Genomic DNA, 20,970 nt, shown 5'->3' on the forward strand with positions numbered 1-20,970 from the left:
CTTTGTAAGGGGCATGAGGGTTGCTACTGGAAGAAGGAGCTTACCCTACCATGTATGTGCACAACACACTCAATGACTTGTTCATATCCTCCCACCTTTCTGAATCACTAGATGTCTTTTGTTGCAAACTTCTCTATTTATCTTTTACACAAGTAGTGCAAATGGTAACTGAGGCTGAGCGAGTTAGATAAAACAAAATGTATGGAGTATTTAACCTTTTAAGAATGTTCTACAAATGAAGTAGTTGCATTTTTCTTTTTTTATAGAGGGGCGGAAATAGCATTGGATAAGGACCTGAAATAACCTTTGCTTGGTCTTGCTTCTGCATTGCAAATCAAATGCCATGAAATAAATGGATGTAGTAAACAGTCTGTTGGGAGCCAAACTCATTAAATGTTTATAGTGTGGAAATGTATGAAAAAGCTTACTCAACAAGCACTGCCTAGAAGCCTTCTTCATATCGTTCATTCCTACTAAGGTGCAATTTATAGATGGGCAAAATCTGAAGTGAATCTAAAGCTTTAGACTTACAGGAATTTCAGAATTCTATGGAGCTGAGTGATGATAATAAAAACAATTGTAATGCAATGGATGTAATGACTGCATTTTATAAATCCTAATAAGGTAGCCTGGCAGTTATTCTGTAACATTTCATCCGTTCAAGCAAAGGGGAGTCTTCAGGATGCTTACAGCCAGATGACTCATGGAAACATGGCAGCACCAGAGCACTTCTGATTGATAGTTTGGGATGCTTCCCATCTAGGGTTGCCAGGTCCCTAAACCCTCCTGCCGGGAGGGGGGAACCTGACAATTGCCTTGTGCTGGTGGCACGGTCTCCTTTGTGCATGCGCTCCGGCGCCTGTGTGATCACTTCTGGAAGTGACGTCATCGTGCGAGCCTTGGGTATGCCTCTGTGCTCTGTGCGGGGCTGATTCAGCTCATTTGGGGCCAAAATTGGCCCCAAATGAGAGATCTCTGTCTTTTGGTGCTACACCTCTGAAGATGCCAGCCACAGCTGCTGGTGAAATGTCAGGAACTACAACGCCAAGACCACAGCTATACAGCCCGGAAAATCTGCAACAACCATTGTTCTCTGGCCGTGAAAGCCTTCAACAAGATCTGTGGTAAAGCCAGAAGGTCTTATCGTAGGGTGGACATGTACATCTGTATCGAAATCATTAACTAGATGTGATGATGAGCGATACAGCCATTGATCTGCTGTTTGTAAACACGCAAATAGCAGCTTCAGAGGTCCCAACTTTGACCAGATACCTGGTACATATGTAGGGAAAGGAGTGGTTAACCATTTCTCTCCTGCACCACTTTTGTGTGCCCTCCACCCAGGGGAAAACAAATATTTTTCCAGCATGGCAAACTATAATCGTGATCTGTGTGTCTGTGGTTGCTGACTGCAGAAATGGCACAAGGGAAAGGGTTAAACACCATGGCCACCAAATGGCAACTGAGATCTACATGCCTCCTCTGCTTCAGAACTGCTATTTGCAGAATAAAAACCAGTGGGAGATCTGCTCATGAATCTCCTGTCATCCCATCTAGCTAAGCCTTAAGCATTCAATTTAAACATCCAATCTTCTTACAGTTCCATTAATTCTACTGGAGCAAGAAGCAGGAAGCGCTAAAGCACAGCCCATTAGAAAATCTGTTTGATCAGATCTGCCTACTGCAAACACTCATTCATTTATATTGATTTTTTATGGCGTTCTTTGAACTGATCAATGCAGATTTGTCCAGCGTACATGATACCAATTGGTGAACAGCAACTGGATAATAAGAGAGCTCTTTATCTTTAGCCTTCCTCCAGTTTTAATTTTTCATGAAGGAAGCTTTAAAATTTGCCAAAAGTTGCTTTAAAAATTAAAATGCCAACCTATGCTCTTATTAGTCAAATGTTTTGTTGAACTACTTGATCTACAAATGGGAAGCGCTTGGTGCTACTGCATATAACCATTAAAAAGTGAATCAGGAAGTCTGACGGTCAGAAATTCTTGGTGTCTCCACTTTATTGGCTCAACAGTTTGTCTGGTAGTTTCAAGAACCACCAGTTTTTATGTTGGAACATTTGTTTTTTTTTTTTTTGAAAATTTTTTTATTGGGTTAGAACATTATTTTTACATTTACATTCAATTTTCCCCAATTTTTTCATCTCTAACCCCCTCCCTTTCCCCCCCTTTTTGTTGACTTCCAACAGCTTTCCCACCCTTTGTCCCCTTTCCCTTATTTTTATTAGCTTCCTCTATCTAAAACAGATATATATTCTCCATTATTCTAAGCAGTACATCCTTAACTATTTTTAACATTGTATGCCCAAACTGTAAGTCTTTGTTTCCATCTTAGATAAACAATTTATCCCATTTTTCAATTTCAAATATTTCTATATATCATAAACCATATAGATCATACATTCATTTATATCAAACAATTTGACTTATTCTCTATATATTACTCATTCTATCTTTTTGTAATAATAATTCTATATATCTCTCATCACGTAGTCAATCAATTTGACCCGTCTATATCTTCAGACATTCAGTTTGGTACAAAACTTACCAAAAAAAAAAGAAAATATTGTTAGTTAATCAATCCTTATATTTAATCCTTATAGTTAATTATTTTCTCTATATTCTGTTTATTAACCTATATATATCTATATATATATCAATCTATTAATTTGACTGCTTATTAATTCACATTTATCTCTTCTCCCCCCGGTAAAGTCTCCCCCCTCTACTTCAGTGCTTCAGTAGTTCTCAAACTGCCACAGTTTTCCTCCCACCTCCCATTTCTTCTCCAGGTATTGTTTCAGCTTCTCCCAGTCTGTGTTGAACTGCCCTGAGTCCAGATCTCTCAGCTTTCTTGTCATCTTATCCATTTCAGCCATATACAGCAATTTGTAAATCCAATCTTCAATAGTTGGCACTTCTTGTACTTTCCATTTTTGCGCATACAGAAGTCTAGCTGCTGCTGTCATATAAAATATCAACGTCCTGTATTGGGCTGGAATTCCCTCCATTCCCAAGTTCAGTAGCAGGAGTTCTGGGTTCTTATTGATTTGAAATTGTAAAATTTCACTCATTTCTCTTATTATTTCCCCCCAGTACTGCCTAGCTACCTCACACGACCACCACATATGATAGAGGGAGCCCTCATGCTTCTTACATTTCCAGCATTTATTAGATGTATTCAAATTCCCTAGCGCAATCTTCTTTGGTGTCATGTACCAACGATAGATCATTTTGTAGATGTTCTCTTTGATATTAGTACATGTCGTTGTCTTCATTGTAGTTTTCCACAAGTATTCCCATGCCTCCATTGTTATTTCTTTATTAAAGTTTATAGCCCATTTCACCATTTGTATTTTAACTATCTCATCCTCGGTATACCATTTCAACAGTACTTGGTATACCTTGGATATTCTTTTCTTATCTTCTTTAAGAAGGGTCTGCTCTAGTTCCGAATTCTCTATTCGTATGCCTCCCTTTACAGAGTCCGAATTATATAAGTCTCTGATCTGTCTATACTGGAACCAGTCGTAATTAGGTGATAGTTCCTCTTGTGTCTTTATTCTGAGTTTAGATGCTTCAGTTTTAGTGATTTCTTTGTACGTTAAACATTGTTGTTCATTATCAACAGCTCTCGGGTCTATCACCTCATACGGAACCACCCACAAAGGAGTTCCTTCTTGTAAATAAATTCTGTACTTCTTCCAGATTATGTATAGACTTCTCCGAACAAAGTGATGCAGGAACATCGAGTTGACCTTTACTTTGTCATGCCATAAGTATGCGTGCCATCCAAATATTTTTTTATATCCCTCTAGGGCTAGTAGTTTCTTGTTCTTTAATGTCATCCATTCTTTCAACCAAACTAGGCAGATTGCATCATGATAAAGTCTCAGATTGGGCAGTTGCATTCCGCCTCTTTCCTTTGCATCTTGTAAAACTTTCACTTTCACTCGAGGCTTCTTGCCTGCCCAAACAAAATCTGATATTTTCCTCTGCCATTTTTCAAATTGTTTAGAGTCTCTGATGATTGGTATTGTCTGTAGCAAAAACATTACTCTTGGTAACACATTCATCTTAACTGCTGCAATCCTGCCCAACCATGACAAATTCAGTCTATTCCATTTAATCAAGTCTCTCTCTATCTGAGTCCATAGTTTTTCATAATTGTTTTTGAATAGATCTATGTTCTTTGCAGTTAATTCGACTCCCAAATATTTCACTTTACTTGTTACTTCACAATCCGTTGTTTCCATTAACAATTGTTGTTTCTGCTTAGTCATGTTTTTGCATAGTATCTTTGACTTCTTTTTGTTAATGAAGAAACCTGCCAAGTCTCCAAACTCCTTGATCTTATCTATCACTCTTGGCATGTTCTCCAATGGGTCCTCTACAATTAACATTATGTCATCCGCAAATGCTCTGACCTTATATGAATAGTCCTTTATTTTTATTCCACGAATTTCCTCATCTTGACGTATTTGTATCATCAGAATCTCCAATACTAGAATGAACAACAATGGAGATAACGGGCAACCTTGTCTTGTTCCTTTACTTATCGTCAATTTCTTGGTCAATTCATCATTCACCACGATTGCTGCAGTCTGGTCTCTGTAAATTTCCTTAATTGCTCTGATGAATCTTTCTCCCAGTTGTAGCTTTTCCATAGTGGCAAACATAAAATCCCAGTTTAGATTGTCAAACGCTTTTTCAGCGTCTACAAAGAAGAAACCAACCTCTTTGTCACAACGCTTGTCATAATATTCAATAGCATTAATCACTGTCCTTAAATTGTCTCTTATTTGTCTGTCTGGCAAAAAGCCTGCTTGTTCCTCCTCTATGACTTCCGAGAGCCACCCCTTCAATCTCTCCGCCAATATCTTCGCAAAAATTTTATAGTCATTATTGAGTAGCGATATAGGTCTATAATTTTTCACATTAGTCAGGTCTTGGCCCTCTTTTGGGATCAATGATATGTTCGCTTCACTCCAAGTGTCTGGAATCCTTTGATCCCTTAAAACCCCATTCATCACCTCTTTTAGGAATGGTGCCAGTTCATTAGCCATTGTCTTATAAAATTTAGCCGTAAGTCCATCTGGCCCTGGCGCCTTTCCTAGATTTGCAGATTGTATTGCCTTACTTATTTCCTCGTCAGTTACTTCGCTGTTCAACTTATTTCTCCAAGCTTCCGAGATTTCTGGAAGTTTGGTTTTCTCCAAATATAACGCTATTGATTCTTTGTTTACTTCTTTTTTATTGTACAGCTTAGCGTAGAATTTATAAAAGGCTCTACTAATGGTAGTCTGCTCCAAATACGTTTTGTTGTCTTCACAAATTTTGTTTATTATTTTCTTTTCCCTTTTCTTCTTCAATTGCCATGCCAGGTACTTTCCAGGTTTATTAGCACCCTCAAACACTTTTTGATTCAGTCTTTTAAGATTCCACTCCAATTCTTTATTGCTCATTGCTGTTAACTGTTCTTGAAGTATTTTAATTTCCTGGTATACCTTCTTTTTCCCTGGTCTCTTTTTTAGCTGTATTTCTTTGGCTTTTATTTTCTCCTCAATCTCTTGTCTTTTCTCCTCTTTCTTCTTTCTTGCTCTACCATTTAAGTCCATTAGTATGCCCCTTACAACCGCCTTGTAAGCATCCCAAACTTTATTGGTTGGTACTTCTTTATTCACGTTACATTGTATAAAAAACTTTGTCTCTCTTCTCAATATTTCCATATTCTCTCTTTCCTGTAACAAGTCCTCATTTATTCTCCATGCTTTCCTTTTTCTCCTTTTTCCAAATTTCCACATAATTGGGTTGTGATCTGAGCCTACCATCGGCATTATTTCTACCTCCTTAGTCCATAACGCTAAGTCCTTTGAGGCCCAGATCATATCAATTCTTGATAATGTAAAATGCCTTGCAGAATAGAAAGTAAACTGTCTACTTTTAGGATATTCTCTCCTCCATACATCTTCGAGAGTCTCTTGTTGAATCAAGTCAAAGAAAAGCTTTGGCAATAGTCCTCTTTTCTTTTGTGCCGTTGTAGTCTTTTTGTCTAGTTCCAAGTCTGTCACTCCATTGAAGTCTCCAGCAAGAATTATCTGGTCATATGTAAGATCGTCTAAATGCTTCCTTAAATCCTCAAAGAAGCTTTCTTTTGCACCATTAGGTGCATAAAGTCCGACTACCAACACTCTCTTTAAATTCCAAATGCATTCCACTGCTACAAATCTAGCTTCCACATCTCTCATAACAAGTTTTGGCTGTAGCTCCTCTTTTATGTACAACACCACTCCTCTTTTTTTCTTGTTGGAGGCCGCTGCAAATTCTTTGCCCAATTTTCCAGATTTTAAATATTTTACATCCTGTTTTCTAATATGGGTCTCTTGCAAACAAACAATATCACATTTTTATTTTAGTAGCCAGTGAAAAATATTTTTCCTCTTATTCGGTGAGTTTAGTCCATTTACATTCCAAGATAATACTTTACACTCCATATTCATATTCATATTCATAGTCTTGATGGTAAGTCTTTTTCATTGTCCTTAATAAATCGCTCCATCTCTCGCTCAGATCTGATGCGTTTTTTTGCCCCTCCAAACTCAAAGGACACTCCTTCCGGTAACTCCCATCTATACCTGATTTTCATGTCCTTCAAAGTCTGAATTAGCACTTTATATTTTTTCCGGTCCAATAACACTGATCTGGGCAATTCCTTCATTATAATAATCGTCTTGCCATCAATCTCCAATGGATCTTGAAACTGTTTTGTCACAATCCTCTCTTTCATATTTCGTGTTGTAAACTGCACAATCACATCTCTTGGTAATTTCCTCTGGGTTGCAATTCTCGAATTCACACGGTATGCCACGTCTAGGATAGCCACAACTTCCTCCTCCTCTTTCCCCAGGTATTCAGCCAACACCTCAGTCATCTGTTCTTGCGCTGACTTCCCTTCCACTTCTGGCAAGCCGCGAAAACGTAGCTGCTTCTCCATATATTTAGTTTCTGCAACTGACATTCTCCCCTTCACCAATCTCATCTCTGTTTGTTGCGTGTCTGCTAAATTCTCCATCGCGTCTTCTACTGTTTTAACTCTCTGCTGCGTTCCTTGTAATTCACTTCGTATTGTTTCCATGCCTTTTTTCACTTCTGACAGCTCCGATTTTACTGTCTGTGTAACCTCTTTGACCTCTTTTATCAGCTCCAATTTCGTGTCCTTAAGTTCTTTAATCATATCTAAAAGTTTTTTATCCAAGTTTTTATCCGCGACCCGCGAAGCCGCGACCCTTCCCCTTTCAAAAATGGCGATTCCCTACTTCCTGCCCTCCAGCAAGGGCCGCTTCTCTCCAGCCACTCTATTGTTATTACGCACTTCCTGTCTCCCGTCTTCCCACAGCAGATCTCGCGATGGTGTCTTTTTCTCACAGCTCCAAAGCCACAGGTATTCAAAACAATAGTCCAATTTCTTTAATAACTTCTTTAAGCTTAGTCTCTTTTCAAATACAATTCCTGCCGAGTCTTCCCCTCCTTTTCACTAGTCTGTTGCAGTTTAAAAATCTACTTTTTTCCTTCTCTGTTTTTATCAATCTGTCCCGTATCGGAAGATAGTGATCTTTACCTTCTCTTCACTTTTCTCGGGTTGTAATCGCTGTTTCGATTTTAAGTTCTCCTCTCAGCTTCTTCCCCCAATCGAAGCTTGGGTATGTAGGTCTTATGCCAGCCGAATTGGCCCCAAAACTGCCGCAGAGATTATAGCCGACCCGTCGCAAGGTGGGACCTCAAGGATCGGGAGGGGACCCGTTGTGTAGAGCCCCCCCTCGTCCGAGATCTAGCTCACCCTAGGGTCTTGAGCGTTCTTTGCCTGCTCCCCGCCTGAGAGCAGTCGGCCGTGGGCTATTTTCACCCCACCGGCCGGTTAAAACGGCAGTCCGGTCAGCTCCGCAAGTGGAGCTGCGTTAGACCTCCATGAATCCCAAACCGGAAGTCTATGTTGGAACATTTGCATTGCAAGAGTAGAACTAAGGTTGCTTCCACATTAGGGTTCTTTCTGCACACAGAGATCAGGTCCTCTGGAGGAAATGTCAGCTTCAGAGAGTAGACTGTATGGCATCATATTCTACCTAAAGTGGAGGATTCAGACTAGACATGGGCACGAACCACGAAAAAACCGAACCATGCAGTTCGTGGTTCATGGCGTTTTCATGAACCAGGAACCACAAACTCCCATGAACTGGGGCAAGTTCATGGACCGGTTCATGGTTCGTGGTTCGTGGGATTTAAATGCCCCTTTCCAGCACTTAGCAGCGGCAGGAAAAGGGGCATTTCAACCCCCAGATCAGTTGCTTGTCAGGGAGATCACTGACAAGCAGCTGATAATTTAAACAGCAGGGCTGTTTAAATGGCCACTCCCAGCAGCAGGGAAATGGCCATTTAGACTGTGGGTGGGGCTTGGCTGGCCGGCCGGGAGTTCCTGGCTTGCCAGCCAAGCCCCCCCCCCAGTTTAAATAACCATTTCCCCCTGCTCAGAGCAGCGGGGAAATGGCCATTTAAACTGCAAGACTTGACCCCATTTAAATGGGTCCCATTTAAAGACCAGGTGAGGCTTGGCTGGCCGGCCAGGAGTTTCCAGCCGGCCAGCCAAACCTTACCCGCTCTTTAAATAGCCATTTCCCCGCTGCTCCGAGCAGCAGGGAAATGGCCATTTAAACAGTGGGGCTTGGCTGGCCAGCCCAGAAATCCTGGCCAGCCAGCCAAGCCTCACCCACTCTTTAAATGAGGCCCATGTAAATGGGGCCAAGCCGCTCTGAGCGGTGGTGAAATAGCCATTTAAACAGTGGGGCTTGGCTGGCTGGCCTGGAACTCCCAGCCAGCCAGCCAAGCCCCACCAATAGTTTAAATGGCCATTTCCCCACCACTCCGCTGTTTAAATGATCAGCTGCCGACTTCCATGTAGTGCCTGGACTTCTCTCAGAATTTCAGTTGATCTCCAGACTAGAGATTAATTCCACTTCACAAAATGGCAGTTTCACAGGGTGGACTCTGGCACCACGTCCCTTCTGAGCTCCCTCCCCTATCCAAACTCCACCTTCTCCAGGCACCAATAGGGTTCCCAGGTGCCCAACAGTGATTGGCAATCTCCAGGTGATTTGTCTGCTTACCCACTGGTTTCTGGCAATCAAGGGGATCTGCACCCACAACCAGCAGGCCCCCTGGGAACACGCATGGTGTGTGCGCTTCCAGCAGACACAACATCACTTCCAGAAGTGATATAATTGCGCCGGCTGTGGGAGTGCTCCCCACTTTTCTTGGGGCAGATTCCAGAAGTGATGTCATCACATCAGCGCCATGAGTGTGTCTGTGTGTGTTGTGCATGCACAATAAGAAGACTCCCAGTAAATACCCCACCAGGAGGGTATAGGGACCTGGTAACCCTATGTATCACCCTGCAAAATTGCTCAAGGATTTCAAGACTTGGCAGCCCTAGTTTAGCTGCTCCATTTGATTGCAGAGGCTTCTGGCGGCCCTTGAAAATGCTATTTAAGTTTTTGATTTTGTTTCTGCAGACTCTGTATTTCAAATGTGTATGTTTTCATTATAGAACACAGAGCCTCCAAATACTTTTTTTCCAAATTAAAAGCTAATTGCAGTGCTGCATTTCTTTGATTTTCTTCTGCGAATGAAGGCATAGTAAAGATATTTCTTGGTTAATTAAATATTGCTAATTTTCATGAATTTCTATTGTAGTTGGAAAATATTCCCAGTTGAGCTCTCTTTCCAGTGTGCAATTTTCCTTTGCAATCAGGCACCATCTCCCTGCTGTGAGAAGAGGGTACATAAAAAAGAAGAAATTATAAAGGAAATGTAACTTGATGAATTTCTAATGCCTATTGCCATTTCATGAATTAGAAAGGTGATTTGCTTAATTTATACATTATGAAATTGGCATTGCCTTTTGATAAACAAAGCAATATAATTTCATTTTGCAAATGAAACTATTTCACAGGTTCAGCATAACAATACATGGAATAAGTACCTCTTGATGTGTTCCTTCTAAATTTCTTATAAAAATGGTTTCTGTTCAGATCTTTTCCGGTCCCACTTCAGCCCTGGCCATGAGACCTAGACAGCATTGGTCGCCCTCACAGATGATCTTCGTAGGTACCTGGATTGGGACAGGTCAGCACTGCTGATGTTATTGGATCTCACGGCAGCATTCGATATGGTCGACTATGATCTGTTGACCCACCTCGCCAATGTAAGGGGATACTGCCTTGCAGTGGCTAATCTCCTTTGTCCATTGTTGAGGATAGAGTGTGGTGCTTAGGGAGCAGCTGTCACCCACTACCCGTTGGTATGTGGTGTCCCTCAGGGGCGATACTCTCCTCAATGTTATTTAATATCTATATGCACCCCCTTGCTGAGTTGGCGTGAAGCTTCAGGCTGGGTTGCCATTGGTACCCTGATGACACCCAGTTATATCTGTTATTGGACAGATGGACGGATACTGCTCCAGATATTCTGGCCAGGGCTTTGGAGGCTGAGACTGGATGGTTAAAGCAGTCTCAATTGAATCCTATGAAGATAGAGGTCCTACATCTGGGCCTTTTTGGCCTTGGCACTAGCCTGGTGGAACTCTCTATTGAGACCAGGGCCCAGCGAGACTTGTTGCGGTTCCGCTGGGCCTGTAAGATGGAGATGTTCTGCCAGCCCTATGGTTGTGGTTGAGGCATGGATGAACTACCTGGCTGGCCTTCCTGCTGTAGGCCTTTTAGGGCTGCTCTGCTCCTGGCTAGTCATGTCTTGGCAGCCTGTTGTGCCTGACCTCACAATGACTGAGCTATATTGCGTGGTGCAATTTGGTAAAATTGGTTTTAACCCTATCTCTATTGACTTTGACTTTATTTTATTGTATATTTATTATGCTTTTAGTGTTTTATCGTATATGAATCTGATGTTGTTATCCGCCCTGAGCCCATTTGCTGGGAGGGTGGGTTAAAATCCAATAAATCAAATCAAATCAAGGTATAACACACAATGCTGAGATAAGGAAGGAGCAGGATGGAAACTGCTGAACTATAGGCTATGCATTTCTGCCATAACTGTAAGTAGGATGTCTCTCAGGAAAACTAGCACATACAGGGATGAGGGCAAGGGGAACTTTGGGTACAAAATTTGGTGGGCCTGAGTTAGCTCGAGAGCCTGCAAAACCAGATTCATGCTGCAGCCAATGAATACCTTTCAGTTTATTTTACTTTTAGTGCAGTTCTGCACTGCAGCCACTAGGGGGGTAGGTATGGCAGAGCAGAGTAAAGAAGAGGAGCTCTAACTATTTGCCTGCTGTGCCTTTCTGCAAAGTTTACTACAGTGAGGCGGAGGCAAACACTTGCCTATCTGGAGATGCTGCTAAGCCCATCGTCAGCCTCAAAGCCAGGCAAGACCATCAAGCACAGTAATTGCCAGGCTGCGGACTCCTAATAAGGCTGTTGTTTCCAGCAGTCTGTTCCCTTATTCCTTTCCTTCCCCCCAGTTCCATAGTTTTGTCTACTCAGCCAGTTCTTGCAAAGGGGTAGTCCTGCACTGGCCACTTCCACGTGTCCTTAATGGGACGGCCTGCCAAGGGAACTCTAGTGGGTTATCTCACTCATTACACACGTCATTGGTTCCCATGCATGAGCGGATCATGATGATCCCAGTTTTTAAGTGTTTTTTTGTAAGACTTGTTTTGGTCTGTGTTTATTTTTGATACAGGTTTTCTGCGCAATTATCCTACCATATCAATGCATGCGGAGGCTTTTTTGCATTTCAGAAGAGCCCTCCCACAAATCTCCAACCCCTCCTCTCATCATTACCCCTTCTTTAAACATCACACATGCGTCTGGCTCGCATGTGCAATCATATAATTCCCCTCCCCCTTTTAAACTTTTTAAAATGGTCCTTGCGCTATTACGATATCTATGTATGCAAAGGGAATCATATTGTAGGGCTTGCTACAGTAGAACACTCAGCAATCAGACTATCAGTCTAGGAACAACATTGAGAACAGAATGCCATTTCTGATCTTATTTTAAACTAGCAATAAGGCCCATTGTTTGGGAAAATACAATGGACCCCAGCAGCATCCCTCCCATGCCTCCCCCTGTGGCATCAATTGAAGGAGGGGATCGGGGAGGAGCTCCCTCCTCCTCTGGCCTCTTAGCTGCTGTTCGGCTTGTGCATGGCCCTCCCAAGGCCTGTGGAGGTGGTGGGGAGCCCTGCCCCCTGGCCTCTGTGGGACCTTGGGAGGGTCTCACTGCCATGCTAAGCCTTTCCGGGCCTCTGGAAGCCCTGAGGAGGCAGCAGAGAGACAGACCATTTTGCTCCTGACTCACTTCTTATCCCTGCATACTGTGCCTGAATGGGGATAAGGAGTGAGTGGTCGGGGGACCACGGTTTGCTTTTTACATAGTAGGATATGGAATCGTGCGATCATGCTTATCTACTGTTCGCATATTTATTAAACACTTTTGCATTTAAAAATTTGAGTGGGAGATCAATGGTAGAGAACAGAGTACTATGCATGCCCAGTTTCTACTGGAGCTGAAAGACATGACGATGGTATAGCGCAATCCCTCATGCGCTCGAAAAAAAAAAGGAAAATTGGGCAGGAATGTGCCAATGTCATTTGTGACAAGGCACAGATAAAGAACACATTTTCCTATTTTGGGACCTTTTTTTTCGACAAACACCCACAAAACATGCATGAAGATGATGTATGTGAAAAGTGAATTCTCAAAGTGCATCAGGCAGATGTGGCTTTGGGACAGGGAAAACTTGAACAAATTGGAACATGTGAAAGTGGCCAGTGAGTAGTAGCAAATAAAACAAACTTTTCTTCTTAATTTCTTTGTCTCTTTCCCACACTTTTCTCATCAATTTCACTGTCTTCCTTTTATGATCTGCCTTCATTTCTCTCTCCTCCCACCGTCTAATTTTTCTGTGTTCTGCCCTCTTTATTTTTAAGTTTTGGTCTCAACTCATTCCTATCCTGCTTGGTAACTTAGAATACATTTAATCAGCAGTAAACCATGGTTAATAGTATGAACAGGGGGTCAAATTAATATTTCCCCATGATCCGTCAAAGTCTGCACCACCCTTTACATGGCTGGTAATGGAATGTCAGTATGTTTTAACATTCTGTCTTAATCTGTCTCAATGTGGAACAGAAGTTAGAACTCCTTTCCCGTTCTTTAATTACATTTTAAACACTGTTCAAGTAGTAGGTTATTATGATTGTATCAGTAGGACATCTAATATCCCTTTGTTAATACTACTTTGCTACTGTAGGCATTAAACTTAATGTTATATGACAAATGACATAATCTTTAAAAAAAGTCAGCAAAATCAATCCCAATGATCTCAGTATTTCTCATCCAGCATCACTACATTTTGCCCCTGTTGTGTAAACTGAAATAGATTTCTTATTGATTTAATTGCTAAAGATTTATTGTGACATGAAGTTATTGCTAACTAGACCCTACTTCATCAGATGTAAGAAACATATCCTGTATTGATAGACAGATATGAAATTACAAAATTAGGCACCAATTGTGCAAACTGAGTAGATGAGGAGGGTGTTTTTGGCAGGAATGCTTGGCTGGAAAGAGGTGAGGAGAGCTCCTCCTGCTTGTATAAATACTCGGGTTCTGTCCCTGATCGCTGCACTTAATGGTAGCTTGAATACTGAATGAGCAGTTCTTCCTCCTGCAGTGATACTCAATGAAGCACCAGCACCAGCAATCATCCTTTTTTGGTGAACTGCCGGCAAAATCAGATTTATAACAAATGTCATATCCTGTCTTTCTCCTCAATGGGGAACCATAGCAGCTTCCATTATACACTAGTGGCCTGATCCAGGCTGATTCAGCCCCAAATCAGGCCCAATCTGGTCCCGAATTGGGCCACTGCAGCATGTGGGAGCATGCTGCGTGGTTCAGGAGCACACCTCAGGAGTCCTGTTCTCCCCTGCCAACCAGGTAGGGGGTGGGAGCAGGGAACCCCTGCCCCCAGTGGGGGACTGGCAACTCTATTCTGTGCCCTTTGGAACACCATGGCGACAGCTCCCATGCCTGGTGGAACTTTTATGCCTCCCCCTAGCCATGGAGCCTGTTATGATAGAGAGATATCACAAGCAGGCCTTTACCTATCAAGCTGGTCCTTAATCGAACTCCCAGGATTAAACCCTAGAAAAGCTGATCTCAGGAAGAAGAAGGGTCATAAAACATCCAAAAGTCCAACCAAGGATGATGTCAGCAGGCAGTGCCAGGTGTTAGAATGCCCCAAAGCAACTGGAGGCTTTCATCTTGTGCTTGCATTCTGACTTGAGGGTAGGAGCTTTTCTTTTGGATGACACCAATAACTGAGTTTTCAGGAAACTCAAGTGTCAAATTACAAAGATTTTACTGCCTCTGCAAACTGGTTACAACTAGACTGCTATAAAAAGTACAATGATCGGAAACTCTGAGAATAAAAAGGGTTCTTGGTTTTTTTTTTACTCATTTGAGATAGCTTTGTCAACTGGTTTGCCCTGATAGTTTCTCAAAAGGTTTTTGGTGTCATCTCTGATGTAGATGAGAACGTGTTGAATGGAAAAGACTTTTGAACTAGACCAGTATAAATCCTTTTTAAGTTCAATCTTTGATTTTCTTACTCTTTCCAAAGTGACAGTTGGAGAGACCAAAAGTCAAGGATGATGGGCATATTGAATAGGAAAGTGGCATGAATGATTTAGTTATACATACAGGAGGCCTAAAGTTACGAGTACTAGTCTTATTTTTTTTTCCTTTAGAATTTAGTTGCCTTGGATCCCCTTGCTTTGAAGGATGACAAAATAAGGCCATCGTTAGAACAGCGTTTAGAAGGAATTATCAGTGGGGCTGCACTATTAGCAGATTCTTCCTGCACACGTGATCTTCACCGGGAGCGCGTTATCACTGAGTGCAACATGATTCGTCAGGCTCTCCAAGATCTTCTTTCAGAGTACATGGCCAATGTAAGTGAATGGCTCCTTTGCACATACTTCTCATTGTGGTTTATGTTTTTTATGTGAAGTTAGTCCAATGATTACTGGACCCCTCGGACTTTCCTCAGTGTATTCTGTTTAGTTGAAGTTTTCTGGAAGATGTTAGGGATGCAGTGTTTAGTTGATTAATGTAATGCATTGTAATGCATTGTTAATTAATTGAATGGATTAAAACACTCTGGAAACGGAACACTGAATATTTGGGTAGAATTTTTAAAATGCTGTTAATCATTTGTGGTGTCTTACAAACCTATAGGTGACAGGGGTTTCTATTAATACCTATGGCATTTATTTAAGGAACTTATATACTGCCTCTCTGGAGTCCTTTGCAGTAATCTTTGGACAGTACTGCACTAAAGGAAGTCATTTTATTTTAGTTTCTGGATTTCTCAGTCTGGTTATTCAAAGGGGTGCAATATGTCAAGGGTGGGCTGAAGTTAGGAATAGGAGTGTGCCTGGTTGACTGCTTTGGGTATCCCGCTTTCCCACCTGAAGTGGGAAAACAATCTAGAATAACCTGAATCCCAAAGCAGCAAGCCGCTTAGGGATTCAGGTATTTAAACCACTTCGGTATGCTCCAGTCAGTTGGAGCAAAGGCGGAGGTTTAGGCCTGTGCACACTTGCCCTGCATCCTGTGGGCGGCATGGGCTGGCTGGCCTTGGCAGCGGGCACAGCTCAATGGTGTCGCATGGGCTTGGTGCCCCATCGTGGTGGCAGGCCCCAGCTCTGCCCACCCCTTGGTGCTCCCAGGCAGCACCGAGAAGGAATCCGGCTGGGGCCATGGGCACTGGGCCTGCCATGCCTGCCTGCAGCCCTTGCAGACAGTGCAGGCAGGAGGCAGTGGGCCGCGGATCAGCTGGGCCATGCATGCTTGACATGGCAGTCAGCCCGGCCAAGTGCTGTGGCTCAGCCAGGGCCCCATGCTCCCACCCTGCAGCTTTTCCAGTGCTGCAAGGGGAAGGAGGCCAGCCAGGCACGGCAGGGGCTGCACATGACCGTATCACAGCTCTCCTGGCTGGGCGCCCTGGCCTGGATGGGGTCTTCATGGGCCCACCTCTCGGCGCTCCCAGGCTGAGCTGGGAGTGAAGCTGGTCAGGTGCCTCAGCTGGAGCAAGGGGGGGGCTTGCAAATGACATGGGGGCTTTAACTCCCTAGCTGTTGCTCCAGCTGACTGGCAGAGTCCACCAGTCAGCTGGAGCAAGGGTGCAAGCGTAAAGTGCCCCCTGTGCTGCTTGTAAGCAGTGCAGTGGGCACTTTAAACTTTAACCCCCCACCCTTGCTCCAGCTGACTGGTGGAGCCCCCCAGTCAGCTGGAGCAAGGGCACAGGGTTTAAATAGCCTGAAGCTTTCTGAGGCAATCCAAATCGCTTCGGAAAACTTTGATTCAGGATTCCTGAATCAGGCCCTCGATGCTGGCCCCAATTAGGAAATTCCGAATCTTTCCAAACCTGGTCCGATTCAGGTATTTATCCAGAATCAGAAACCCGAATTGCACACCCCTAGTTAGGAATGTCTAACACAAATCTGAAATATTTGTAATATATTCTGATTATATTTTTGGATGGAGATTGAGTAATTTTATTTACCTATGCTATGCTTTCTATTTTTAATGCTAGTATTTTTTTTCAGTCTGAGAAAAATAATACCCTTTGTTGGACAGATGTAGTAAAGGACATTCAAAAGTCAATTTGGGAAATAATTCTATTGAATGAGTATAGTTCTATGAGTATAATTCTATTGAATTATAATTCTATTGAATTAGTATAGGCTAGTAGCTGAAATTTTCTTTCTTTAGTCTCAGCAACACAAATTATAGATGCTCAGTCTAGCTGTGTGAGGTCATTTGATTTCACTGGGTTTGTACCCATCATCTAGAGCAATGTTTCCTAACCTATAGGTCCAGACCCAAGGATGGGTTGTGAATCATGTGAAAGTGGATTTCAGGCTCTTGCAGTTTTATTGATCCGTGCATGCTCTTTTTAAAAGTTGGTCACCATACCAAGTAAATTTGAACTTGTGTGTCACCATACCAAAAAGATTGAGAACCACTGATCTAGAGTGTTCAGTGTTGTTCTTAGCTGTAGAAAGTCATCTACAGTGCTTGTGATAGCAACCAGATTACTTGAAATTGAAACATATTGGTTGGTTCTGCATGTCCTAATGTCGCGCAACAGTCAGGGAACGAGGGCATCTTCATGGAGCGATTTCTGACATCATCGTGCTATGAATATGGTTATCGTGGTGTGATGACGTCAGAAATCGTGCCATGAAGACGCCCTTGTTACATGAGTTTTGCACGATGATAGGGCATGCAGAAATGACAACAGAGGATTTTTTTGGTTGATTCTTTCCATTATTTGTCTGTCTGAAGTCTACAATGCTCAGCTCAGCTGTCTTAGATTATTGGGAGTGGGTCTGCTGCGTTATTTATGAGCAATCAAAGTAGTTTTGTTAATTTGTTGTGTGGGATCCAGACGTACTTGTAGTTCCACTGGACCTGTAAAAGAGATGTTCCACCAGTCCTGTGGCTGAGGCGATAGCAAACTGTCCGGCTGGTCTTTCTTGCTCTGTTCTTACTATGTTTCTGCTGCCTTAGATCTTGACAGGTTTTGTCCATTTATCTGTGCTGCCTGGTCTCTACAGTGTTTTATTCAATTTGTTTATCAGATGGCATACTTGTGTTAGTACTGCTTAACTGTTATTTTATATTTTACAGTTATTGGTTATTGTTTTATGTATGATTATTTTCTAAAATTGTTTATGTTTTTACTGCTGTTATAACCCACCTGAGCCTGCTTGCAGGGGTGTGTGTGTGCTAAATATCAAATAAACTAAACTTCCTCAATGAAATGTTTCTGTTGCAGTGCTGGGTGCACTTAGGGTTGCCAGGTCCCCTTACCCTCCCACCGGAAGAGGGGTCCTGGCACCCATCTTTGTGTCACCTGGAGAGTGCTCTCATGCTTGCAGAGCTTGTGTGATGACGTTACTTGCAGGAGTGCACAAGTGCTTTTCAGTGGGCTGATTTGGGCCCCAAACAGACCCAATTTGGCCACAAACAGGCCCAAGGAGTGGCATCATTGTGCCACCCTGGGAGGCCTCTTTCCCACTTTCCCCCCTGCCAGCCAGGTGCATGGTGGTGGTGGGGGGTAGAGGGTGGGAGTGGTGGAACCCCTCCTCCACTGGGGGACCTGGGATCTCTAGATGCACTATATTTTGTACCTGGAAATCTGTATTGATTACTAACATTGTTGAGTGTGTCTCATGGGCACCTTTTGGGTTGTATTCTTTGATGAAGAAGATCATGGGACATCTCTCACATGTTGGCATGGTTAGAACGGAGAGGGAAAAAACCCAGTGATGGCCCCTATGTGTTACTGCATATCTGGAGCCTTCTTGCAATGTTAATTAAAAAACCCTGAGATTAAAAGGCATCATGATTGTTCCAAATCATACTGCTCTGAAATTTCAGGAATCATTAGTTGTTATAAATATTGTTATTGATTGAAAACCCAAATCTTGCTTTTCTACTACAGACCAACATAACTACCCACCAGAAAGTTTCTACTGTGCAAGGTCTGCACTATGTGCAGAACTAGGGTTTCCATTCAGGCTTTGGAAATTTCTGGAGATTTGGGGGCAGTGCCTGGAGATGGTGGAGTTGAGGAAGTAGAGAGAACTTACTGGGGATGTGATGCCACTCTAGGACGTCTGTTTTTCCCCACTACCAAGTTGCCATTTTCTCCAGGGGAACTGATTTCAGCAGTCTGGAGATCAGTTGTAATCCTAGGAGAACTCCAGGCTCCACCTTGAGGCTGGTAGCCCTGTGCAGAACCCAAGTTGCATGCTTACACCAGAAATACAGCTTCTTCTGACTGAGCAGCACTAGATGGTATGGCTTTCCCCCTTGCAATAGTTTCTTGGAGCTGGAACATCTGTCAGTACCAGGAGTTCATAGAATTTTAGGACAAGTTTCATAACCATCATTAACTTGGCCTGGTGCTAGTTACTGGAGAGACAGTAAAAAATGGCAGCAAGACAGGTGAGTAGAAATCACTATGGCATTGACTTTATAAGTGTGAACACTTTTAAAAAATGTTGTAAGGACTGTACTGGTGACAAAGAGGGCCCAAAGAACATATGGCCCTCGCTAGGCAAGTTTCTACTTACTTTGAATGTTGTATTCTATACTTCATATGGCCTCCTCTATCTTTGAATATCCATGCAGGAGTATAACATGTGAACTGGGCATATCATATATAATTCTGAAATGGGTCACAGCATGTGGATCAATAGATCTGCAAAACAGATCTGGGGACACATCAGGGGGATTTCTCTACAAACCTGAAAGAAGTCCCATGTTTGCAGAAAAATCTAAAATCTAATCTGTGTATCTATATGGGTTGCCAGCATCAGGTTGGTAGATTTTCAGGGTGGAGTCTGGATAGGGTTGCCAGGTCCCCCTGCCTTCCCAGTGGGAGGTGGAGGACCCGGCGCTTACCTTTCCCCCTCCTTCCTCATGTGCACTATGCACACACGTGCTCCAAGCCTGTGCAATGATGTCACTTCTGGGAAGTGACATCATTGTGTGGGCTGCAGCCACCTTTGGGAGCACTGAATTGGGCTGGATCAGGCCCAAATCAGGCCAGATTCAGGCCCATTCAGCTTGTTTTGGGCCACTGCAGAGCTCAGGACTCGGAGTGCTCCCATACTCTGCACCAGATTGGGCCCACGGGAATGCATAGCACTGCCTGGGAGTGCACCCCCAAGAGGCGTGTTCCTCCCCTGCTGTCCATTTAAGTGGGAGCAGGGGTGGGATGGTGGGAGCAGGGGATCCCCCACCCTCCCCCCAGTGGGGGACTGACAACCCTAATTCTGGAAAGAGTGAGGTTGGGGGAAGTGAGGGACCTCAGCAGAGTATAATGCCATAGAGTCCACCCTCCAAAGCAGCCATTTTCTCTAGGGGAACTGATCTCTGTGGAGATCAGCTCTAATTCCAAGAGATCTTCAGCCATCACCAAAAGACAGAAATCTCTCAGTGACACTGAGAGATCTCTGTCTTTTGGTGCTACACCTCTGAAGATGCCAGCCACAGCTGCTGGCGAAACGTCAGGAACTACAATGCCAAGACCACGGCAATACAGCCCGGAAAACCCACAACAACCATCGTTCTCCGGCCGTGAAAGCCTTCGACAATACAAATATATATCATTTTCAAAGTCACACTTATGTTAAACATGAGTTCTCTTTTTTCTATTGTTCATAATTCTTAATCCATAAATCCAGCTATCATCAAGTCATTACTATAAATTTCATGTAAAAAGTCTATAAACGGTTTCCATTCAACCAAAAATGTAGGCAATGTCTTTTCTCCGATCAGTGAAGGAAGTTTTGCTGCATTGCTGCTGCTTTATATTTTATGAAATAAGAGTTGGGTAAAAAGTAAGAAATGGGTTGCACTCACATTTTACATGAGATACAGCTTAGATTGCTTGGTTACACATTTTTTAAAAGAATTGGAGTTTGGTTGAAATATAGCGAAGGGGAATGGTGGAACAGGCCAGTACAGGGATGTTGCAGCTTCAAAATAATTTTTATATCTTGCAAGGGTTTTAGTAGCATCCAGAGGACCTATAACATTTTCAGTGATGGCAGCTTTTAAGAAATAGGTCTTGCTAGCAGGTTAAAGTACCATATAGGGATGGACAGATGATTTATCCCATGCCAATACAGTTTGGATGTTAAAGTTAGTAGAGAGTATATTAAATTCATTCTGATGAATTGGTTAGGTGGTTCTGTGATAGGGAGAGAGCTCTTATAGAACAGATGGTAAAGGAAAACAGCTCCTCTTTTTGGAGAGCAAGATTCAAGTCCAGTTATACCTTAGAGATCAAC

At 42.8% G+C, this 20,970-nt stretch overlaps 1 protein-coding gene across 1 annotated transcript in view; it reads left to right on the forward strand.

Annotated features, from left to right (window-relative positions):
- The window catches only part of CTNNA3 (catenin alpha 3), a 1,107,197-nt gene that overhangs the window by 272,445 nt on the left and 813,782 nt on the right, over nucleotides 1-20,970 (forward strand). The window contains exon 7 of the mRNA XM_054983955.1: nucleotides 14,845-15,048. Within this exon, the coding sequence (XP_054839930.1) occupies nucleotides 14,845-15,048 (204 nt within the window). The remainder of the gene's footprint in view (nucleotides 1-14,844; nucleotides 15,049-20,970) is intronic.

The sequence above is a fragment of the Eublepharis macularius genome, chromosome 6 (assembly GCF_028583425.1).
Source record: "Eublepharis macularius isolate TG4126 chromosome 6, MPM_Emac_v1.0, whole genome shotgun sequence".
NCBI lineage: Eukaryota > Metazoa > Chordata > Lepidosauria > Squamata > Eublepharidae > Eublepharis > Eublepharis macularius.